We start from the raw sequence: 22,833 nt of genomic DNA, 5'->3' as shown, positions 1-22,833 counted from the left end.
GCAACGTGGAGTGGCTGCGTAACACTGATGAATGCGCCCCGGAACCCACCCCAACAGGAAGTGGAGTGCATGAGGGGCGGTAACCGCAATTTCGCGGCCGGGGCAGTTACTGCCCCCAATCTGGGAGCTGGAGAATTATGCCCCCTAGTTCTAGCGTGATATTCTTCTGCTTCTTGGGAGACATGAGGGGAGAATCTTATAAAGATGCAAGGCAGATCCAGTAGCTCAAGGAAGGTTTTCTGTTTATTACTCTGCGTTCATTATTAAATTTAGATCATTATCAGAGTCAGTAAAGATATCAAGGCTGTAGATTAGAAACATAGAAACATAGAAACATAGAAAATAGGTGCAGGAGTAGGCCATTCGGCCCTTCTAGCCTGCACCGCCATTCAATGAGTTCATGGCTGAACATTCAACTTCAGTACCCCATTCCTGCTTTCTCGCCATACCCCTTGATCCCCCTAGTAGTAAGGACCTCATCTAACTCCTTTTTGAATATATTTAGTGAATTGGCCTCAACAACTTTCTGTGGTAGAGAATTCCACAGGTTCACCACTCTCTGGGTGAAGAAGTTCCTCCGCATCTCGGTCCTAAATGGCTTACCCCTTATCCTTAGACTGTGACCTCTGGTTCTGGACTTCCCCAACATTGGGAACATTCTTCCTGCATCTAACCTGTCTAACCCCGTCAGAATTTTAAATGTTTCTATGAGGTCCCCTCTCATTCTTCTGAACTCCAGTGAATACAAGCCCAGTTGATCCAGTCTTTCTTGATAGGTCAGTCCCGCCATCCCGGGAATCAGTCCGGTGAACCTTCGCTGCACTCCCTCAATAGCAAGAATGTCCTTCCTCAGGTTAGGAGACCAAAACTGTACACAATACTCCAGGTGTGGCCTCACCAATGCCCTGTACAACTGTAGCAACACCTCCCTGCCCCTGTACTCAAATCCCCTTGCTATGAAGGCCAACATGCCATTTGCTTTCTTAACCGCCTGCTGCACCTGCATGACAACCTTCAATGACTGATGTACCATGACACCCAGGTCTCTTTGCACCTCCCCTTTTCCTAATCTGTCACCATTCAGATAATAGTCTGTCTCTCTGTTTTTACCACCAAAGTGGATAACCTCACATTTATCCACATTAGTAAGGTTCAGCTATGAGAAAAGCCCAGAACACATTGTCAAAACATCTAGCGAAAGAAACAAAGAAAAGACTCGAACGTGAAACGAAGTGTTGTAATAGGATGTTTGATACGTAAATATTTATGCTTGTACGATACAAGTAACAATCACTTGCAATTGTAATCATGTATACAAAGAACCCTCACAATGTATTTATTAAAGCAAAGCTCATTACTAAACCACCCACCCATTCATAACTATTCTGTTGTGTTTACAGTTGTCTATATAATTAAAAGTCTTGTGCCTCGTGCAAATTCACAACATCACACATTTCAAATAGGGTCACATTTCAAATTGTGGCCCTTCAAGGGCATCTCATATCAAAAGCATTACACCTCAAAAGCATTGTATAACTTTAAAGTGATTGGCTCCAATAACACTATTCCCTAACCAAATGTACGTAATGTTTTATAAAACAAAAGCAGGTAGCACAAGATGACATTGAGTGGCAAGTAACCCAACACAAAATGAGGCAATCAAATTAATCAAATATTTTTGCAAAGCTACTATTCACCAACAAGCAAGTACCAAAAATCAGCCAAATCAAATTGTTCAATAATTTTTGTACAACTTCTTTCAGCAGCCATGTTACTGACTAAATAGGCCTGAAAATTTAATTTGTAACAAGAGCACATTTAAAAAATATTCAAAGAAATCTCTAAACTTAGATATAAACCCATCTATTATGATCTTTAAAATCCCTGTGAAAACTTTCCTGTGCACAGGCTGGCCTCTGTCCCTAAGGCTTGCGACCAGATTGCTGTTAGCTTTTCAGTACTTGCAATAGATTTTCTGCCAATATTTCTCAAGCATTTAGCATGCTCTATTTACAGCCTGTGCCATTTAGGAAGGTCCCTATTTTTACATTTGGTAAAATCATACTCCTGACAAAACCTCATTCACCACTTCTACAGTAAATACAGTTCTGTGTGGCTCCACTAAAGAAAGTAGGAAAGAAAGTTAGTCAAGCTACACCTTAGCAAAATTAGACTAGTTAGCTGTGTTTAGCCTTTTAGCAAGTATTGTCTGCACTACTGGCAGTTGCTAGCAAGTGTCATCATCATAGGCAGTCCCTCGGAATCGAGGAAGACTTGCTTCCACTCTAAAAATGAGTCCTTAGATGGCTGAACAGTCCAATATGAGAACCACAGTCCCTGTCACAGGTGGGACAGATAGTCGTTGAGGGAAAGGGTGAGTGGGACTGGTTTGCCGCACGTTCTTTCCACTGCCTGCGCTTGATTTCTGCATGCTCTCGGCGATGAGACACGAGGTGCTCAGCGCCCTCCCGGACGCACTTCATCCACTTAGAGCGGTCTTTGGCCAGGGACTCCCAGGTGTCGGTGGGGATGTTGCACTTTATCAGGGAGGCTATGAGGGTGTACTTGTAATGTTTCCTCTGCCCACCTTTGGCTCGCTTGCCGTGAGGAGTTCCGAGTAGAGCGTTTGCTTTGGGAGCCTCATGTCTGGCATGCGAATGATGTGGCCTGCCCAGCGGAGCTGATCAAGTGTGATCAGTGCTTCAATGCTAGGGATGTTGGCCTGGTCGAGGACGCTAACGTTGTTGCATCTGTCCTCCCAGGGGATTTGTAGGATCTTGCAGAGATATCGTTGGTGGTATTTCTCCAGCGACTTGAGGTGTTTACTGTACATGGTCCATGTCTCTGAACCATACAGGAGGGCAGGTATTACTATAGCGCTGTAGATCATGAGCTTGGTGGTGGATTTGAGGACCTGGTCTTCAAGCACTCTTTTCCTCAAGCAGCCAAAGGCTGCGCTGGCGCACTGGAGGTGGTGTTGAATCTTGGCGTCAGTATCTGCGCTTGTTGATAAGAGGCTCCCGCGGTATGGGAAATGGTCCACATTGTCCAGGGTCGCGCCGTGGAACTTGATGACTTGGGGGGGGGGGGGGGGGGCGGGGGGGGCGGAGAGCTGTGCGGCGAGGACAGGCTGGCGGAGGACCTTTGTCTTATGGATGTTTAGCGTAAGGCCTATGCTTTCGTACCCTCAGTAAATACATTGACTATGACTTGTTTGGCTTACCAGCATGAGTCCTGCTTGGGTAGACTTTATGGGTAGTAATTAATGGAAATTGTGTGGAACTGGGTGTGGCTGCACTGAACAAATGATGATGTATTTTTCACCACCCTGATGACTCGTATGAATTTGTTTTAAAGTTAACAGCCACAAGAAAGAAAGCTATAACAAACAATCTCCTGTCTTTATTTAATCAGCAATTTCATGCCTCTCAGCTTCTAGCCTCATAGTCAAAACTGCAGCCCACTACTTCTAAATTTTAAATATAGACAGCACATAACAGCAGTATTTATCATACAGTCCTACCCGCATATCTCAAACCCATTTATGTTGGCATCCTGCTTATTTCGACAAAAAAAAGTGAAGTCCCAGTCCCTTCTCTGCACATTAATGCATTTATAAATTTACATCAACGTCAGCATAAACTCTGGCATGCTTAATTCAACAAACCTGTTCCTTAACAGTATTAATGGCCTTTTATCACCACTTATGTTCACAGACCTTTATATTCACTTTCTGATGAGGGTAAATTTGCCAAAACAAGGAGGAGGAGAACCATGAAGAGTGTTATTGTCACTTTGTCTTTTGAGATTGTAGTCTTTCTGGCTTCAATTATCCTTTGAAAAAAGGCAGTTGGCATGTAGTAGTTTCAAGCGAACAATATTTCTTGTCAAACAGATTCTGGATAGAGACTTAGGGCTGGATTTTACCAGCCTTGGCAGGTCCATGACAGGCGACATTGGTGGCAGGTCCCGGTCTTGCTGCTGGCTCCAGCCCGCTGTGTAGAATGATTTTCCCCTGATTGGGCTTGTTAAGTCTGCCCAGTGCATTTGTCGGCCAACTGAAGGAAGTGGGTCTGATGATGTCATTTGTTGACACGTTATCAGCCGGTTTCTTTAAAGGGACTATGCGCAAATTTATTTTGACATTTGTGCTGTTAGTGTTCTACAGCATTGAGGTGCTGCAGACACTGACAAGGACTGCACAGAGGTGCATGGCTGCACCCAGGCTCTCCCATGACTCCCTCCCTCCACAGCACACAGGTAGGTCTCTTCCCTTCCAATGGGCGGAGGAGACCTCCCCAGGAGACCATCACAGCCTGATTGCACAGGGGGACACAAGCAGGGATGTCAGGAGGACCAGGCTGCAGTGGCACAAACCCTTCAATAATCTCAGTAGATACGAAATGTTACTGCAAAGCCACACTCAACCTCATCCTGCTGTGCCACTCATCACATCCCATCAGTTTGCCTTACCTACCCTACTCTTGCACATCCTTGCTCACACCAATTTACCTTACACCTCCACCTCCATTCCACCCATTCTGAACATTGGAGTTCAGAAGAATGAGAGGTGATCTTATCGAAACATATAAGATAATAAGGGTGCTCAACAAGATGGATGCAGAGAGGATATTTCCACTCATAGGGGAAACTAAAATTAGGGGGCATAGTCTCAGAATAAGGGGCCACCCATTTAAAACTGAGATGAGGAGGAATTTCTTCTCAGAGGGTTGTAAATCTATGGAATTCTCTTCTCACAGAGCTGTGGAGGCTGGGTCATTGAATATATTTAAGGCGAAGATAGACAGATGTTTGAGCAATAAGGAAATAAAAGGTTATGGGGAGCGGGCAGGGAAGTGGAGCTGAGTCCATGATCAGATCAACCATGCTCTTATTAAATGGCGGAGCAGGCTCGGGGGGGTGGGGGGGCAGGTGGCCTACTCTGCTCCTATTTCTTACATTATGTTCTTATCCTGCTCTATCTACATTATTACTTCCCCATCTCTCTAGCCACCCCTCACACTCACCCTCATCCTAATACCAACTAACAACACACAAGGGTAGGCACGTGGGTGTTTTAAGCAATGTTTATGTAAAGTTTCTGTTAATGTGATGTCAAACATTGAAATCTTTATTTTCACTATTGTGTTCTTGGACAGATTTGTGTGCACCATTGGAAGTGGCTTCTTAGTGAGTTGCAGTGAATGGTGAGACATAACGGTACCCCCGCAATGGTGATGAGTGTAAAAAGAATGGCTTGGGCATTGTAGGGATGCTTTAAGGTGTTGGTGTGGGGTGGTGCCAACCTAACTCATTATGTAGCAGCCAGGATGTGTAGTGTCAAGTGAACTAAATCTGGCCATGGTGAGGCCATCCCTGGCCTTCCAGGCAGCAATGTGTTTGGGTGCTAATGACCTGTGTCCTGTGCAGCATCAGTTGATTGTGAAGAAGGTTGGTGTTGTTGTTGGTGCTGCTGGTCTGCCTGGTGCTGCTGGTGTTGGGGCTGATCATGGTGGGATTCTGAGGACCAAGGTGAGATTTTTTTTAAAGGGCACCGATGCTAATGGAATAGATGGCAGAAGTGATCTGTCAATGGAGGGAGAGGTAATGAGGTCAGACTGGATGGAGACTTGTGTAAAGACTTGCAGCATTCTGAATCTGGTAGTGGAAATGCAGTTTAGAGAAACTAATGACTAAGGGAAGATATCTGAATCAGCTGGGAACTTTGACTTGACATTTGAAGCTGTCAGCTCATCAACTGAAACAATGACAAGTGACCTCCCACCTCAGCTTCACTGACAAGGTCTAGGCACAGCGGGAAACAGGTGGGTAGCCTGTCAAATTCAAAAAGCTGGGTAAAAGCATTATTAATTGGCTGTACTAATGATTTCAATTGCCTCCGCTACCGCTGCATGTTGGCTCTGCTCAACTTTGACAAACCCAACATTTGGGAAAGGTGCATGGCGGCTGGTTGACAGTGGGGTCCTGATCCGCTGTCAAAAAAAAAAGACTTTCCCCACCCGACCAGCCACCGATTGTGCCCACTGATCCACCAGAAAATTACCCCCATAAACCATGGATCCTGATTAGTAGGTGCTTTTTCTCATATTAAGAACTGCATTTGTGGCAAGAAAGCAAAGCCTTGAATGACTGACTATCCGGGTCTATAAAACTGAAAAGAAGAGTCACAGCAGGACGCAATTGGTTTATATTGACAAACTAGAATGGTCCCCAACATGTCAACATAACTGAGTACAACTGCATTAACAACACAGCCAGAACTACAGCTCCAGATTCATCCCATTCTGTCCCAACCTAACCCAAACCAAGCTTTAATTTCCTTTTTCATCCCAACCCACGCCCTGGATTCTAGGTTCCTCACAAAATTACAATAAGATAACGCACACCTCAGCATCCCCATCTGCACCAATTCCTAGATCATTTCTGCAGCTATCTGAGATTTAGGACAGATAAATGTAGAAAGTAGGAAATGTAAGGTAAAGAGACAAACATATGGAAAGGGAGAAAGGAGAGGCAACAAGAGAAAGAGAGAAAAATAGTATGAGACAAGCCCAAAGAGAGCTCAGCACAAAAAGAATTTGAGGAAACAGTTACAGGAAAAAAAGAAACAATATTTTTTCTTACTTTTTGTCTGTGAAAAATACTACAGGAAGGTAACTGTGTCATACATTTCATGCTGTAATGCTGCTGTTCTTCAAATATGATGTACAATGTAAGTTAAGGTAGGGAACTCAATGCAAGATCAGCTATTTTTTATGAATAATATTTATTGAAGCCTAGTTTCTTTTATCTAGATTGTGTTAAGTAGAAAAAAAAATTTAAACAAATTTGTAATTAATTTATTTAAAATTAAGTGGTCAAAATAATTGAGTTTTTTCAGATGGTCTTTTTACAATTGCAGTTTCAGTGATAAAATGGGTAAAATCAAAAGGCTCATCGCCGATTTATGCAATTAAGATTTTACAGATACAATACCAGTATATTAACTGGGAATCTTGTAAACAGATTCATTATCGGGCAGGCAGTCAACAACTTTGGACCTCATTTAATGATTCATTAATTCACAACATAGATATGTGCCACTATGGGGCAGTTGTACAGGGCCGTGGTGAGGCCTCAGCTGGAATATTGTGTTCAGTTTTGGTCTCCTAATCTGAGGAAGGACGTTCTTGCTATTGAGGGAGTGCAGCGAAGGTTCACCAGACTGATTCCCGGGATGGCTGGACTGACATATGAGGAGAGACTGGATCGACTGGGCCTTTATACATTGGAGCTTAGAAGGATGAGAGGGGATCTCATAGAAACATATAAGATTCTGACGGGATGGGACAGGTTAGATGCGGGTAGAATGTTCCCGATGTTGGGGCAGTCCAGAACCAGGGGACACAGTCTTAGGATAAGGGGTAGGCCATTTAGGCCTGAGATGAGGAGAAACTTCTTCACTCAGAGAGTTGTTAATCTGTGGAATTCCCTGCTGCAGAGAGTTGTTGATGCCAGTTCATTGGATATATTCAAGAGGGAGTTAAATATAGCCCTTATGGCTAAGGGGATCAAGGGGTATGGAGAGAAAGCTGGAAAGGAGTACTGAGGGAATGATCAGCCATGATCTTATTGAATGGTGGTGCAGGCTTGAAGGGCCGAATGGCCTACTCCTGCACCTATTTTCTATGTTTCTATGGAATACCCACCTTATTGATTTTCACAAGAAATACCATTCACAGGGCCCCAGGAGCACAACTGTTCGCAAAACACCCTGGGGTACAAATCCTGGAGGCTACCTTTGCCACTAGAAGTGCCATCTATTTGCCCTTGCCTTGACTCCGTCCCATATTCCATGAATAATAGTGGCAGGCCCCTGCACCAGTATGGCGTTACTGGGGCACTCAGCCCAGGAAGCCAGCAGGATTTCAGTTTGATGTCATGCTTATCCATCAAGGGGCACAGGCCAGTGGAGCAAAACAAATATTTGGTTCAATCCTTGATCGCTTGCTGGTTTGCTACTCATCTCGCTTAGACTAATTGCTGTTGGGAAACAGCATTACAGATTTCTGTTCTAACTGTGCTGAAATGACACCCAGATATTTTGGGACTTGTATATCATGTCATCAGTTTAAAAAAATGGAATTTAGAAGTCTTATTCAATTTTCAGTGCTAACACTAACAGTATTGTGTTATAGTAGGTGATTGGCGAAGCAGAGGATTTTGGAGTGAAGACAACGATGGAGAAGGAGGTCATATTTATTGGGATCAAGATGGCAAAAAGGTAAGAAATGAAATCGTGAAGTTTTCACTATGTTCATTCTAATTCCTTTCTTATACCAACTATCGAAATAAATTATTTGCACACGTTGACCTGACCGTATCCTGAGAGTAGTATTAATCTCAAAAATGATTTCCGATATGTTCTTGTGGAGATGTTATTGATCCATGATATCACATGGTTTTCATAGATCAGTGTTGAGATTTAATTGGCCTGTGGTGTTACATAAGTAACATGGATCAATTAGTGACTTTGAGGATCATTACAGTATTGCAGGTACATTGTGGTGTCAGCTTTGGCTCATTTGGTAGCACTCTCACTTCTGAATCAGGGGGAAAAATTCCATTGCGCCCCGTTTGGGGGTGGTAACATCCAGGAGGTGGGAGATTTTGCAACAGGTGCAGAAGTCCCACCCCGCTCACAAAATAACACGTTCCACTTCCTTTCTGGGGTGGATGGGTCGGGAGCGAGGCACAGCGCTATGCACGGACCGCGTAGCACTGCCGCGTAGGAGGGGCTCTTCCCTTCATTAAAGGGAAGGGCATGAAGCTGCAAACTCTGCAGTGAAGAAATGGGCCTCCCTGGGCTGCCATTGAGCGGGGTGCCATGCCAACAGCCCGGCACTCAAGCAGAGTGCCGGGCTGATCGATCGCGGCCAGAACCTCGTGATCGAAGCACCAACGGAGCACAGAAGAAAGTCAGCAGATTTCTTTTCATTGTTCCCTTTAAGTATCGCCCCACGAGCGGCCTGCCACCTGGTATACGTTCCCTGAAACTGTCGCTGGCATCGATGATGGGGCAATTACAGGGCTCTGCGCACGGTGATGACGTCGTCATGGCCGACACAGCGGAGTGGAGCGGGGCGCTACGGGTTACTGCTGCCGTTAAACTTGCACGGAGTTCAGCGGAAGTCATTAGCGACGCCCAGGTAAAAAGTTATTTGCACCCCTTTACGGGAGATGCAAATGACCTGAATTTCTAGGCCAGAAAGTTGTGAGTTCATACCCTATTCCAGAGAATTGAGCACATGAACTAGACTGGCATTTCAGTCCAGTACTAATGCAATGCTGCACTGTCGGAGGTGCCAGCTTTCAGATTTGAAGTTAAACCAAAGCCCGTCTGCCTTTTCAGATGGACGTAAGAGGTCCTATGACATTATTTGAAGAAGAGCAGAGTGCTCCTTGGTGTCCTGGGGAATATTTTTTCTTTAGTCAACATCACTAAAACAAATAATATGGGCATTTTTTTCATTACTGTTTGTGGAACCTCGGCTGCCACATTCCCTACATTATATTACAATACAATAGTAACTGCATTTCAAAAGTACTTAATTGGCTGTAAAGGGTTTTGAGATGGCCTGAGGTGGTGAAAGGCACGATATAAATGCACCATATAAATACATAAATTCCTTCATCTGTAATAGACATGCAGATCAAAGGGCCTTGAAATTTAGTCATGCTTTTGTAAGAAAGTATGTTGGTCTGAAATTGCCCTCTCCGCTATTTTAGTGGAGACACTAACCCAGTAAAAGTGAGGGATAACATCATTGTTAATATAGTGGAAAGAGCAATTTAAGATCAATACTTTAAACATTCATATGCATGCATGCCGTGGCATAAGTTCAGAGGCTACATTCATTTATGGATAGTTAGCTAGATTCTTGCGAGGATTTCATTGGTGTGTAGAATAGTGGTATTTGCTGCAATTTGAAAGTGTATCTTAGTGAAAGTGAAAGGAATACTAAATTGTAGCTTTGGTTTTCACTCCTTATCTGAAACACAAGTAGCCAATACAGTTAAGGATAGCATTTTCATCTGTTTGCTTGTCAGTACAACCTTTTTCTTGTGAAGTTTTCTATTCCTGACAGTAGCGGCGTGTATATCTGCCCCCTCGGGGCATGCACAGATACAGTGTTATGTCTCACCAAGCCAAATGGGAAGGAACAATCACACCATTGTTAGAAGAACTGTGATGTGATGTGATTAAGTTATCCCATTTATGAATGGACAATGCAGGTGCATATCGTCATCATCTCGGATCATTCAGAGGTGTAGTTGTGTCTCATCACAGCAAAGGTTCTTTACAAAATTGCTTTTGTTTCAAACTTCTCTTTCTGAATGTGTTTTATAAATACATTAAGAGCAAGAGGATAACTAAAGAGTAGGGCCTACTGAAAACCATAAAGGTAATCTGTGGGTGGATGCGGAAGACGTGCATATGGTTATTAATGAGCATTTAGCGTCTGTTTTCACAAAAGAGAGGGGCGAAGCAGACATTGCAATCATGGAGAAGTGTGAAATATTAGATGAAATAAACATAGTGAGAGAGAAATTATTAAGGGGTTTAGCACCTTTGAAAGTGGATAAATATCCAGGCCCAGATGAAATGTACCCAGGCTGTTAAGAGAAGCAAAAGAGGAAATAGCAGAGGCACTGGCCATCATTTTCCAATTCTCTCTGGCTAGAGGTGTGATGATGCCAGAGGACTGGAGGACTGGAGGGCTGCTAATGATGTACCATTGTTTAAAAAGGGAGAAAGGGATCGACTGAGTTATTACAGGCTAGTCAGCCTAACCTCGGTAGTGGGAAAAGAGCGACATTCTGCTCTTTGTTGTGTTTTTTAAATTCGGATCCAGAAGTCACTCTTAGTGGGGGTGGTTATGTGGTGGTGGCAACACTAGAGGGGCAGAAGTTGGGGGCGGTGTGAAGTGGCCACCACGATGATGGCATCATGGCACCGCGTTACCACGGCTCTCCCTTTCACTGGACCACCAGGGAGGGTTACGGCCGGGCTAGTGACCTGGCACCCAAGAGGGGGTGCCAGGCTGCCTGTTGGCAACCCGGCTGAACCCGGGGGGCATAATTGTCGGGCCGATATGGCAATTGGCCGACAAAAACAACATGGCGGCAGCAGCAGTGCATCCTCCCCTTTAAGGGAAGCTGCAACGCCATTGCAGAAAGCCTCAGCCTCACTGGAGCACAGGGAAAAAATAGGTTTTGGCACCGCCAGGCGGGTCGAAGATTTTCACGACGGAATTTCGCCATCGCGTGGGTAGATCGGTGGTGCACACTGTGCTGAAGCACTTAACAAGGATCGGCAGCAGTGCAGCTGTAGGGGAGAAACGGGTCACCACCGGGATAAAACTAGAGCCGAATTTTGATAATGGCGTCAATTTCACGAAAGGTCGGTGGCCATTGCACTCCGCAGAGTGTCCGCCGCTTTCCAGTGTTAAGAACCTTAAGGAAAGGGGCAATTTCAACACCGAAAAGTTTTTGTTTAGAAAGACATGGATTAATCAAGCATGGATTTGTTAAGGGAAGGTCATGTCTGACTAACTTGATTAAATTTTTTGAGGAGGTAACAAGGAGGGCCGATAAGGGTAGTGTGTTGATGTAGTGTATATGGATTTTAGCAAGGCTTTTGATAAGGTCCCACATGGCAGACTGATCACAAAAATAAAAGCCCATGGAATCCAAGGCAAAGTGGCAGGTTGGATTCAAAATTGGCTCAGAGGCGGGAAGCAAAGGGTAATGGTTCATGGGTGTTTTTGTGACTGGAAGGCTGTTTCCAGTGGTGTTCCGCAGGGCTCGGTACTAGATCCCTTGCTTTTTGTGGTATAAATCAATGATTTAGACTTGAATATAGGTGGTATGATTAAAAAGTTTGCAGATGATACAAAAATTGGCCGTGTGGTTGATAATGAAGAAGAAAGCTGTAGATGCAGGAAGATATCAATGAACTGGTCAGGTGGGCAGAACAGTGGCAAATGGAATTCTATCTAGCAAAGTGTGAGGTAATGCATTTGGGGAAGTCTAACAAGGCAAGGGAATACACAATAAATGGTAGGACACTGAGAAGTGTAGAGGAACAAAGTGATCTTGGAGTGCATGTCCACAAATCTTTGAAGGTAACAGGCCAGGTAGATAAGGTGGTTAAGAAGGCATACTTACCTTTATTAGCCGATGCATATAATACAAGAGCAGGGAGGTTATGCTTGAACTGTATAAAACACTAGTTAGGCCACAGCTAGAGTACTGCGTGCAGTTCTGGTCACCACATTACAGGAAAGATGTGATTGTACTAGAGAGGTTACAGAGGATATTTACGAGGATGTTGCCTGGACTGGAGGATTTTAGCTCTGAGGAAAGATTGGACAGGCTGGTTTTATTTTCTTTGGAACTGAAGAGACTGAGGGGAGACCTTAGATGTGTATAAAATTATGAGCGGCCTAGATAGCATGGATAGGAAGGACCTATTTCCCTTAGCAGAGGGATCAACAACCAGGGCGCATAAATTTAAAGTAATTTTTTTAGGAGGTTTAGAGGGGGTTTGAAGGTGGTAGAAGCAGAAATCCTCAACATTTAATGCTCAATTTTCTCACGTCATTTTCGCAATTTTTTTGGCGGCATCATTTTTTCTGGCATATTTATGTTTTTCAAAGTTTCCCACTGCGATCTGCACTAGTTACGATTTTTCTAGGTGAGTTTATTTTGACATGATGTTCCCTCATGTCAGCGCCGATTTTCATAATTTTTTGCGGTTTGGCCAAAAAAATTTCCGCCCCTGAAAAACCTTCTGATGAGTTAGCAGAAAGCAGCGCACATTGACAAATCGCTGCTGAAAGACATCATTGTATTTAATTGAAGATTTTGGAGGGATTCAAGAACACTCTAAAAATCAATAATAAATTTCAATTATTTTTTACCTGTCAATGTAGTAAATGGAAGTTTTTTGGATTTCAGAAGTTTTCATTTTTTTTCTTACTTACACGCCACATCCGGACACAAGGGCTCGGCTAGAAAACAAGCCCCGGGGTGGGGGGAGGGTGGTGGTGGTTTAGGGAAGAGAGGGAGGTGCCAATCGAAAAGCTTCTGAAGACTGCAATTGTTATGTATTTAACCCCTTGCAACCTGTATCACACCACCACCAGAGGGCCTACCTGTTGGAGTCCCAAGGGATCCCAGCATCCCTTGGGAGCACTGTATATAAGCAGGCCACCCACGAGGTACCTGCACTCTGGAGTCTTATTAAAAGGAGCTAAGGTCACACTTGCTCATTGTTCACAATACTCAGTTTCATCCTTTATTATGAGTGTATCAATTGGCAATGAGGTAACGAACAACCGCGCAAAAATGCAAAGAACAGTTGGTATCCTGGAGAAGTTCTCAGAAGGGGATGATTGGGAGGCCTTCGTGGAGAGACTCGACCAATACTTCGTGGCCAATGAGCTGGAAGGGGATGAGAATGCTGCCAAATGAAGGGTGATCCTCCTTACTGTCTGCAGGGCAACAACCTATGGCCTCATGAAGAATATTCTAGCTACAGTAAAACCAACAACTAAATCCTATGAAGAATTGTGTACGCTGGTCCAGGAGCACCTAAATCCTAAGGAAAACATTTTGATGGCGAGATATCGGTTCTACAATGGTTGGAGGGCCAGGATGTGACGAGCTATGTTGCCGAACTAAGGCGCCTCGCAGGACATTGCGAATTTGAGGGATTCCTAGAACAAATGCTTAGAGACCTTTTTGTACTGGGCATTGGCCATGAGGTAACCCTTCGCAAACTGTTGCATGTTGAAACTCCGAATCTAAGCAAAGCCATAACAATAGACCAGGCATTTATGTCCAATAGCGACAACACCAAACAGATTTCGCAGAGTAAAGAGGTTTCGGCCAGTACTGTGCACAAAATTAAGTCGTTTTCGAGCGGGAATATACATGGCAGAACGGACATGCCGTTGCTGCTGCATGACCTCAGATGACCCAGAATCCGCCATGAATCATTAATTCAAGGCAGTTAACACCTTGTTGGCGTTGTGGAGATGATCATCGGGCCCATCAATGCCGCTTCAAGCACTATGCGTGCAACGGCTGCAGAACAATGGGACATCTCCAGCGAATGTGCAGGTGAGCTGCAAACCCTGCAAACCACCACATTGCAGAGGAAGATCGATCCACTGTGGATCAGGCTGAATTGGAGACTCATACCAAGGAGGCAGAAGTGTATGGGGTACACACATTCACCACAAAATGTCCACCAATAATGTTGAAAGTTGAACTGAATGGAATTCCAGTATCTATGGAACTGGACACGGGTACGAGTCAGTCCATAATGAGTAAAAAGGCCTTCGACAGGCTGTGGTGCAACAAGGCACACAGGCCCAAGCTCAGCCCTATTCAAACCAAACTAAGGAGTTACACCAAGGAAGTAATCCCCGTAATTGGCAGTGCAGATGTCACAGTCTCCTATGATGGAGCAGTATACAAACTCCTGCTGTGGATCGTGCCAATGGCAGAAGCTGGCTGGGAAAAATCTGCTGGGACTGGGACAACATCCGAGCGCTTTCGTCTGTCGATGACGCCTCATGTGCCCAGGTTCTGAGCAGATTTCCACCGTTGTTCGAGCCAGGCATTGGAAGCTTCTCGGGGGCGAAAGTGCAGAACCATCTGGTTCCCGGTATGTGACCATCCACTACAAAGCACGGGCGGTACTGTATATGATGCGCAAGAAAGTGGAAGTTGAACTGGACAGGCTGCAGCAAGAAGGCATCATCGCGCCGGTGGAATTCAACGAGTGGGCCAATACGATTGTCCCGGTACTTAGAGGACGGCACGGTCAGAATTTGTGGGGACCATAAAATAACAATTAACCGTTTCTCGCTGCAGGACCAGTACCCGCTACCCAAGGCAGGCGACAAAGTTGCGACCCTGGCTGGGGGGAAGACGATCACTAAGTTGGACCTGACCTCTGCCTACATGACGCAGGAGCTGGAAGAGGCTTCGAAAGGCCTCACCTGCATCAACACGCACAAAGGTCTGTTCATCTATAACAGATGCCCATTCGGGATTCGGTCGGCCGCAGCAATCTTCCAACGGAACATGGAGAGCCTGCTAAAGTCGGTTCCTCGCACTGTGGTTTTCCAGGACGACATACTGGTTACAGGTCGGTACACCATTGAACACTTGAAGAATCTGGAAGAGGTTCTTAATCAGTTGGATCACGTAGGACTCAGGTTGAAATGCTCAAAGAGTGTTTTCCTGGCACCAGAGGTCGAGTTCTTGGGAAGAAGAATCGCAGCAGACAGCATCAGACACACCGATGCCAAGACGGAGGCCATCAAGAACGTGCTGAGACCACAGAACGTGACAGAGCTGTGGTCGTTCCTGGGACTCCTTAACTATTTTGGTAATTTCCTACCCGGGTTAAGCACCCTGCTAGAACCCCTACATGTGCTATTGCACAAGGGAGATGACTGGGTATGGGGGAATTCACAAGAGGCTGCCTTTGAGATAGCCAGAAATCTGTTATGTTCAAACAAACTGCTTGTCCTGTATAACCCTTGTAAACGATTAGTGCTAGCTTGTGATGCGTCGTCATATGGGGTCGGGTGTGTGTTACAACAGGCTAATGAATCGGGGATTTTGCAACGGTCGCTTATGCGTCCAGGAGTTTGTCCAAGGCCGAAAGGGCCTACAGCATAATTGAAAAAGAGGCTCTGGCGTGCGTTTATGGGGTTAAAAAAAATGCACCAGTACTTGTTTGGCCTCAAGTTTGAGCTTAAAACTGACCACAAGCCACTCATATTGCTGTACTCGGAGAGCAAAGGGATTAACACCAATGCTTCTGCCGAGACCACAGAACGTGACGGAGCTGCGGTCGTTCCTGGGACTCCTTCACTATTTTGGTAATTTCCTACCTGGGTTAAGCACCCTGCTAGAACCCCTACATGCGCTACTGCGCAAGGGAGACAACTGGGTATGAGGGAATTCACAAGAGGCTGCCTCCAAAGATGTGCGCTCATGCTGTCGGCATACAACTATGTAATCCGCCACAGACCGGACACAGAGAACTGCACTGATGCTCTCACTCGACTACCATTGCCCACCACCGGGGTGGAAATGGCACAGCCTGCGGACTTGCTCATGGTAATGGATGCATTTGAAAACGAAAAGTCACCCGTTATGGCCCTCCAGATCAGAACCTGGACCAGTCAGGATCCTTTACGATAAAAAAAAACTGTGTCCTCCATGGGTGCTGGTCTAGCGTCCCAGCAGAGATGCAGGAGGCGATTAAGCCGTTCCACAGGCGTAAAGACGAAATGTCCCTGCAGGCGGACTGTCTGTTGTGGGGTAATCGCAGGGTCTTGCCCGAGAAAGGCAGAGATACGTTCATTTGTGAACTGCACAGCACCCACCCAGGCATTGTAATGATGAAAGCCATAGCCAGATCCCATGTGCGGTGGTCGACTCAGATTTAGAGTCATGCGTGCGCCAGTGCAACACTTGCTTCAGCTGAGCAATGCACCCAGAGAGGCACCGCTAAGTTTGTGGTCGTAGCCCTCCAAACCGTGGTCGAGGATCCACGTGGACTATGCGGGCCCATTTCTAAAAGAAGTTAATGCTGGGGCACTTAGAGACCCAGCTAAGAGAGCCCTATACAGCCAGCGCCTCACAGCCAATCCGGCGTGCCTTGATGACCCCGAGATGCTGAATGCCCACAGCGCTTGGTCTGCCCTGCAGGCCTCTATAACCAGTGCCTGTGAAGAGACACTTGGTCATTCAACCAGAAAACATCAGGACTGGTTTGATGCAAATGATCAGGAGATCGAAGAACTAATAGATCACAAGCGCAAAGCATTTCTGAGCCTCAAACAACCACCCAATTCAGGAACTGCAAAACAACATTACAGATGGCTCAAGGCTCAGGTCCAACAAAAAACCCGGGACCTAAAGAACAGGTGATGGATGGAGAAAGCACAGGAGATACAACAACTGGCCGACAGCCATGCGATGTGAGGATTCTTCCCGGCAGTCAAGGCCACCCACAGTCCAAACTCCCAAGGTCCCACCCCACTCCTGGCCAAGAACGGGGAAGCACTCATCAAGGACACCGAGCCTGTCAGGGCCCGATGGAAGGAGCACTTCGAAGATCTCCTCAATCGATACTCTGCCTTTGACTCGAGTGTTCTCGACTCCATCCCGCAGCATGCGACCCGCCACCAATTCAGTGAAACTCCAACTTTGCACGAGGGAGGCAAAGCCATAAAACAGCTGAAGAATAACAAGTATACGGGTGCGGATGAAATCCCTGCTGAGGCGCCAAAGTATGGCGGAGAGGCACTGTTGGCGCGGATACATGACCTCATCTCTCTCATCTGGAGGCAGAAGAGCATGCCGGGAGATCTCAGAAATGCAGTGATTGTGACCATTTTTAAAAAGGGGACAAGTCCCACTGCGGCAATTACAGGGAATCTCCCTGCTATCAGCCGCTGGGAAAGTTGTCGCTAGAGTTCACCTCAATCGACTTCTCCCTGTGGCCGAGGAGCTCCTCCCGTAATCACATTGCGGATTTCGCCCCCTACGGGACAAAACAGACATAATCTTTGCAGCGCGACAGCTGCAGGGAAAATGGAGGGAGCCTTATATATGGCCTTTTTCGATCTTACAAAAGGCCTTTGACACTGTGAACCGTGAGGGTCTATGGAGCGTCCTCCTCCATTTCGGATGCCCCCAAAAGTTTGTCAACATCCTTCGCCTGCTTCACGATGACATGCAGGCCATGATCCTTATCCATTACAGACCCAATTCACGTCCGGACCGGGGTCAAACAGGGCTGCGTCATTGCTCCAACCCTCTTCTCAATCTTCCTCGCCGCCATGCTCCACCTCACAATCAACAAGCTCTCCGCTGGAGTGGAACTAAACTACAGAACTAGTGGGAAGCTGTTCAACCTACGCCGTCTCCAGGCCAGGTCCAAGATCACCCCAACCTCTGTCATTGAGCTGCAGTATGCGGACGACGCCTGCGTTTGCGCACATTCAGAGGCTGAACTCCAGGATATAGTCAATGTATTCACTGAGGCATATGTAAGCATAGGCCTTACGCTTAACATCCGTAAGACAAAGGTCCTCCACCAGCCTGTCACCACCGCACAGAACTGCCCTCCAATCATCAAGATTCATGGCGCGACCCTCGACAACGTGGATCATTTCCCATATCTCAGGAGCCTCTTATCAACAAAGGCAGACATTGATGCAGGGATTCAACATCGCCAGTATACCAGTGCAGCCTTCGGCCGTCTGAGGAAAAGAGTGTTTAAAGACCAGGCCCTCAAATCTACCACCAAGCTCATGGTCTACAGGGCTGTAGTAATACCCGCCCTCCTGTATGGATCTAAGGCATGGATGATGTATAGAAGGCACCCCAAGTCGCTGGAGATATATCACCAACGATGTCTCCACAATATCCTACAAATCCCCTGGGAGGACAGGCGAACCAACATCAGTGTCCTCGACCAGGCTAACATCCCCAGTATTGAAGCACTGACCACACTTGATCAGCTTCACTGGGCAGGCGACATAGTTCACATGCCAGATACGAGACTCCCTAAGCAAATGCTTTATGCGGAGCTCCTTCGTGGTAAACGAACCCAAGGAGGGCAATGAAAACGTTGTAAGCACACCCTCAAAGCCTCCCTTCCAAAGTGCAACATCACCACTGACACCTGGGAGACCCTGGCCGAAGACCGCCCGAGGTGGAGAAAGCACATCCGAGAGGGCGTTGAGCTCTTCACATCTCAACACAAGGAGCGTGAACAGGTCAGGCACAGGCAGCGGAAGGAGTGCGCGGCAAACCAACCCCACCGATCTCTTCCCTCGACGAATGTCTGTCCCAGCTGTGACAGAGTCTGTGGCTCTCGTATTGGACTGTTAAGCCATCAAAGAACTGATTAGGGAGTGGAAGCAAGTCTTCCTCAATTCCGAGGGACTGCCTATGATGGACTATGTGGGCCCATTTCTAGGCAAAATGTTCTTGGTTGTTGTGGATGCTTACTCAAAATGGATTGAATGTGCAATAATGTCTGTAAGCGCATCCACGGCCACCATTGCAAGCTTACGAGTCATGTTTGCCACGCATGGCCTGCCTGATGTCCTAGTCACGACAATGGGCCGTGTTTCACCAGTGCTGAATTCAAGGAATTCATGACCCGCAATGGGATCAAGCACATCACATCTGCCCCGTTCAAGCCCGGCCAGGCAGGACTGGCAGTTCAGACCATCAAGCAAAGCTTGAAACGCGTGTCGGAAGGCGCCCTACAGACCCGAGTGCTGCTCAGCTACTGCACCAGACCCCACTCACTCACCGGGATTCACCCAGCCGAGCTGCTCATGAAAAGGGCGCTCAAAACAAGGCTCTCTCTTGTCCACCCTGATCTCCATGATCAAGTGGAGGGCAGGCGGCATCAACAAAGCATGTACCATGACCGCGCCAATTTGTCACGCCATATTGAGGTCAATGACGCTGTGTTTGTGCTCAATTATGGACATGGTCCCAAATGGTTCGCTGGCACGGTCATAGCCAAAGAGGGGAGTAGGGTGTTTCAGGTCAACTTGGCCAATGGACTAACGTACAGAAAACATTTGGACCAAATCAAATTGCGGTTCACCAACAGCTACGAACAACCCGAAGAAGACACCACCAACTTCGACCCTCCAACACACACACGTGGCAACCGACATCATGGTCGACCACGAAGCCGAACTCACCATCCCCAGCAACCCGGCAAGGCCGACTGCCCAGCAGCCCAATGAAGAACTAAGCAACTCACCCACACCGGCATTTGTACCAAGACAATCGACAAGAGAGTGAAAAGTCCCAGATCATCTCACCTTGTAAATAAGTGTACTATTAACTTTACGAGGGAGTGATGTTATGTTTTTAACCCTTAGTGTTGTGTCCTTACACTACAGCAAATCAACACGAGGCACATACTGGAGACAAGGTCACTCTGTGACCTGTACCTTTATTCACAGGACCAAGAAGTGATGACCCTGTGTGGGACCTCCCTTTATATACCTGGATGACCAGGTGAGGATTGTCTCCCACAAGTTCACCCCCTGTGGTCAAGGTGTGCATTTCTCAGGTGTATACAGTATACAGTGTTGTTACATAAAGGTTACAGTTATGTGAAGGTTACAAACATGACACTTGGCAACCTGGATCACATCACCACCTGAGGGCCTACCTGTTGGAGTCCCAAGGGATCCCAGCATCCCTTGGGAGCACTGTATATAAGCAGGCCACCCATGAGGTACCTGCACTCTGGAGTCTTATTAAAGGAGCTAAGGTCACACTTGCTCATTGTTCACAGTACTCAGTTTCATCCTTTATTATGAGTGTATCAGCAATGAGTTTAGGGGAGGAGGGGGGAGGTGAGGAGGGAGAAGTGGAGAAGTCACAAGACTACAATTAGTTGGGGTGGGGGGGGGAGGAGAAGTCACAAGACTGCAATGAATTCGATGGGGGTGGGGAGGGGGCGGAGAGGAGAAAGTAGCAGTTGATTCTGTCAATGGACGCGGGATCTGTGCATGTTCCCTTATTGCAGTAGCTAACTCCAACATGCCGTCCCTCATGAGCCCTGACAGTGTCTCAGTGACCTGCAACATTCCCTCCCTCATGTTGAGCAAAACTGTCTCAACTTCCTGTGACATTCCTTCCTTCATGTTCAGTGATAGTGTTTGCAGCATCTCTGACATTCCCTCCCTGATGTTCACTAACAGCGCATCAGCTACCTGTGACACTCCCTCCTTTCATGGTCACTGACATCCTTCCCATTGCTCGTGAGATTGCTGTTACATCTCCCGATAGTCCCGCCACCTCGTCACCCACCCCACTGATGGAGTCCAGGAGTGATCGCGCAAGTTCAATGCTTTCCCCACTCATTGCCATCATCAAAAGCACATCTGTTAGATCCTGCATCTCAGGAGAGCGTGGTCCAGCTCTCCTTCCCCTCCTCCCCATGGATGCTGCCTGACCTGCTGAGATTTCCAGCATTTTCTGTTTTTATTACTTACACTAACTACTTGACCAAGGTCCTACCACTTCTTTTTACACTGGCTTCCAGATATCATGGTGTTCACCACTGCGCAGTAATCTTCTGCAACTTGGTTCCAGCGTTTCTTCATTTCTTTGGGTGGAACTTTTATGTGACCTCTGCTGGTGTCCAGCTCCTGCCATCTGTTCTCAATCACAGTAACTAGTGCCTCCACTTCATCCTGCAAGAAACTTTTGGTCCTTGCACCGCGTTGCATCTTGCACTGCTGCAGCTGCGATTTTTCCAATGCTCTCACACAGCACTCCTCACACACACAACTGGCTCTTTAAAAATGGCCGATTGCCAACTCAGAGCTGCACTGCGCATGCGCGTCCATTGCAACGACGTCAAAAACAGCACTTTTTTTGTCGTGCATACGCAGAAGGTGCGGCATCGCTTTTTCAGCGCAGACAGCAGGCCCCCCACCCCCACCCCCGGCGACTGGACAGGCTTCGCGGCGTCAAATTCAAATGATAGATCGGGGAAACTGGTAAAATACTTCCGGCGCATTTCTGGCCTAGAAAAACGGGGGTAATTCTGGCAATATGCCAGAAAACGGGCTTGGGCAAATGAGCCCTTAAAAAGTACTTGTATATGCACTTGAAGTGCTGTAACCTACAAGGCTACGGACTGTGTAACATACAAATCACTGACTCCACACGGTCTGGTGTTGATCTAACTGCTGTGACCTTAGTCCTTTATTGAACAGCTCCAGAGTGGCCTCCAGGTGTGGTGGGCAGCCTTTTATACTGCCTCGTGCAGATACTTTCAGGTCTCCCACCACAGCGCCCTCTCTGGTGCACCATTGTACTTATATCATACATTTAATGTACCAGAGTAATACACAACACGGACTAAGAGCTGTAAAATGGGATTAGGCTGTATAGCTCTTTGTCAGCCGGTGCAAACACAATGGGCTGAAATGGCCTCCTTCCATGCTGTAAGTTTCTATTATTTCTGTGTGCTGACAGATATCCATTTATTCATTAAGCCACCCAGCTCTGTACCTCTTAATGACCATAAAAGGCAAAGAAAAGTGCGTCCCTTTAGGCCGCTGGGAAGAATGCTATAGCAACTTAATTATGACGGTGTTTCCTTTTGTGGGGAAGCACTTTTTTCTACTGCCAAGCATATGTCACTGGATAATCATCATCAGTGACCAGGGATGCTGAGACCAATTAGGTTAAGCCAACTTAAATATCCAATCACTTTTGTATCAATGTGTTTTTGTAACATGGGGTAGATTCTACAAATTAGCTCTCTCAACAGACAGCTTTGTGCAATGGGAGCACTGTGCTGTATCATGCCTTACTCCTACATCCTTGAGGTATATAAGCACCTGGAATTTCCATGGAGGTCCATCGATCTCCCGCAGAAATCTTTGGCGGACAATTAGCACAAACCTTGGAGAAAAGGGGAAAATTGCGATTTCTTCTAATTCTCCAGAATTTTTACTGATCTTCCATCACCAGATATGGCAGGAGATTGGGAACTCCCCACAGAAATTCTACACCATGTAATGTACATCCTGCAACTCAATGCTCAATTGAAAACCAGCTTCTGATGTTGCATTTGGGACAGATCAGTGTTTCATAAAAGTATACATTTAGAGCATGAGTTTAAGTACCGTGTAAACTATCCGCCAAGTTTCTTCCGATTGTCATGATTTCAATAGA

At 46.4% G+C, this 22,833-nt stretch overlaps 1 protein-coding gene across 13 annotated transcripts in view; it reads left to right on the top strand.

The window, feature by feature from the left end:
- ablim2 (actin binding LIM protein family, member 2) overlaps positions 1–22,833 on the top strand; it is a 743,081-nt gene that overhangs the window by 559,184 nt on the left and 161,064 nt on the right. For 9 of the 13 annotated variants that reach the window (XM_070871382.1, XM_070871385.1, XM_070871380.1 and 6 more), the window contains one exon: positions 8,199–8,284. In XM_070871382.1, the coding sequence (XP_070727483.1) occupies positions 8,199–8,284 (86 nt within the window). The remainder of the gene's footprint in view (positions 1–8,198; positions 8,285–22,833) is intronic. The other 4 variants (XM_070871389.1, XM_070871387.1, XM_070871390.1 and 1 more) reach the window with 1 other exon arrangement.

Source organism: Pristiophorus japonicus, chromosome 2 (genome assembly GCF_044704955.1).
Source record: "Pristiophorus japonicus isolate sPriJap1 chromosome 2, sPriJap1.hap1, whole genome shotgun sequence".
Taxonomy (NCBI): Eukaryota; Metazoa; Chordata; class Chondrichthyes; family Pristiophoridae; genus Pristiophorus; species Pristiophorus japonicus.
The sequence above is the reverse complement of the archived record's forward strand: the minus strand, read 5'-3'. Positions and strand labels throughout refer to the sequence as shown.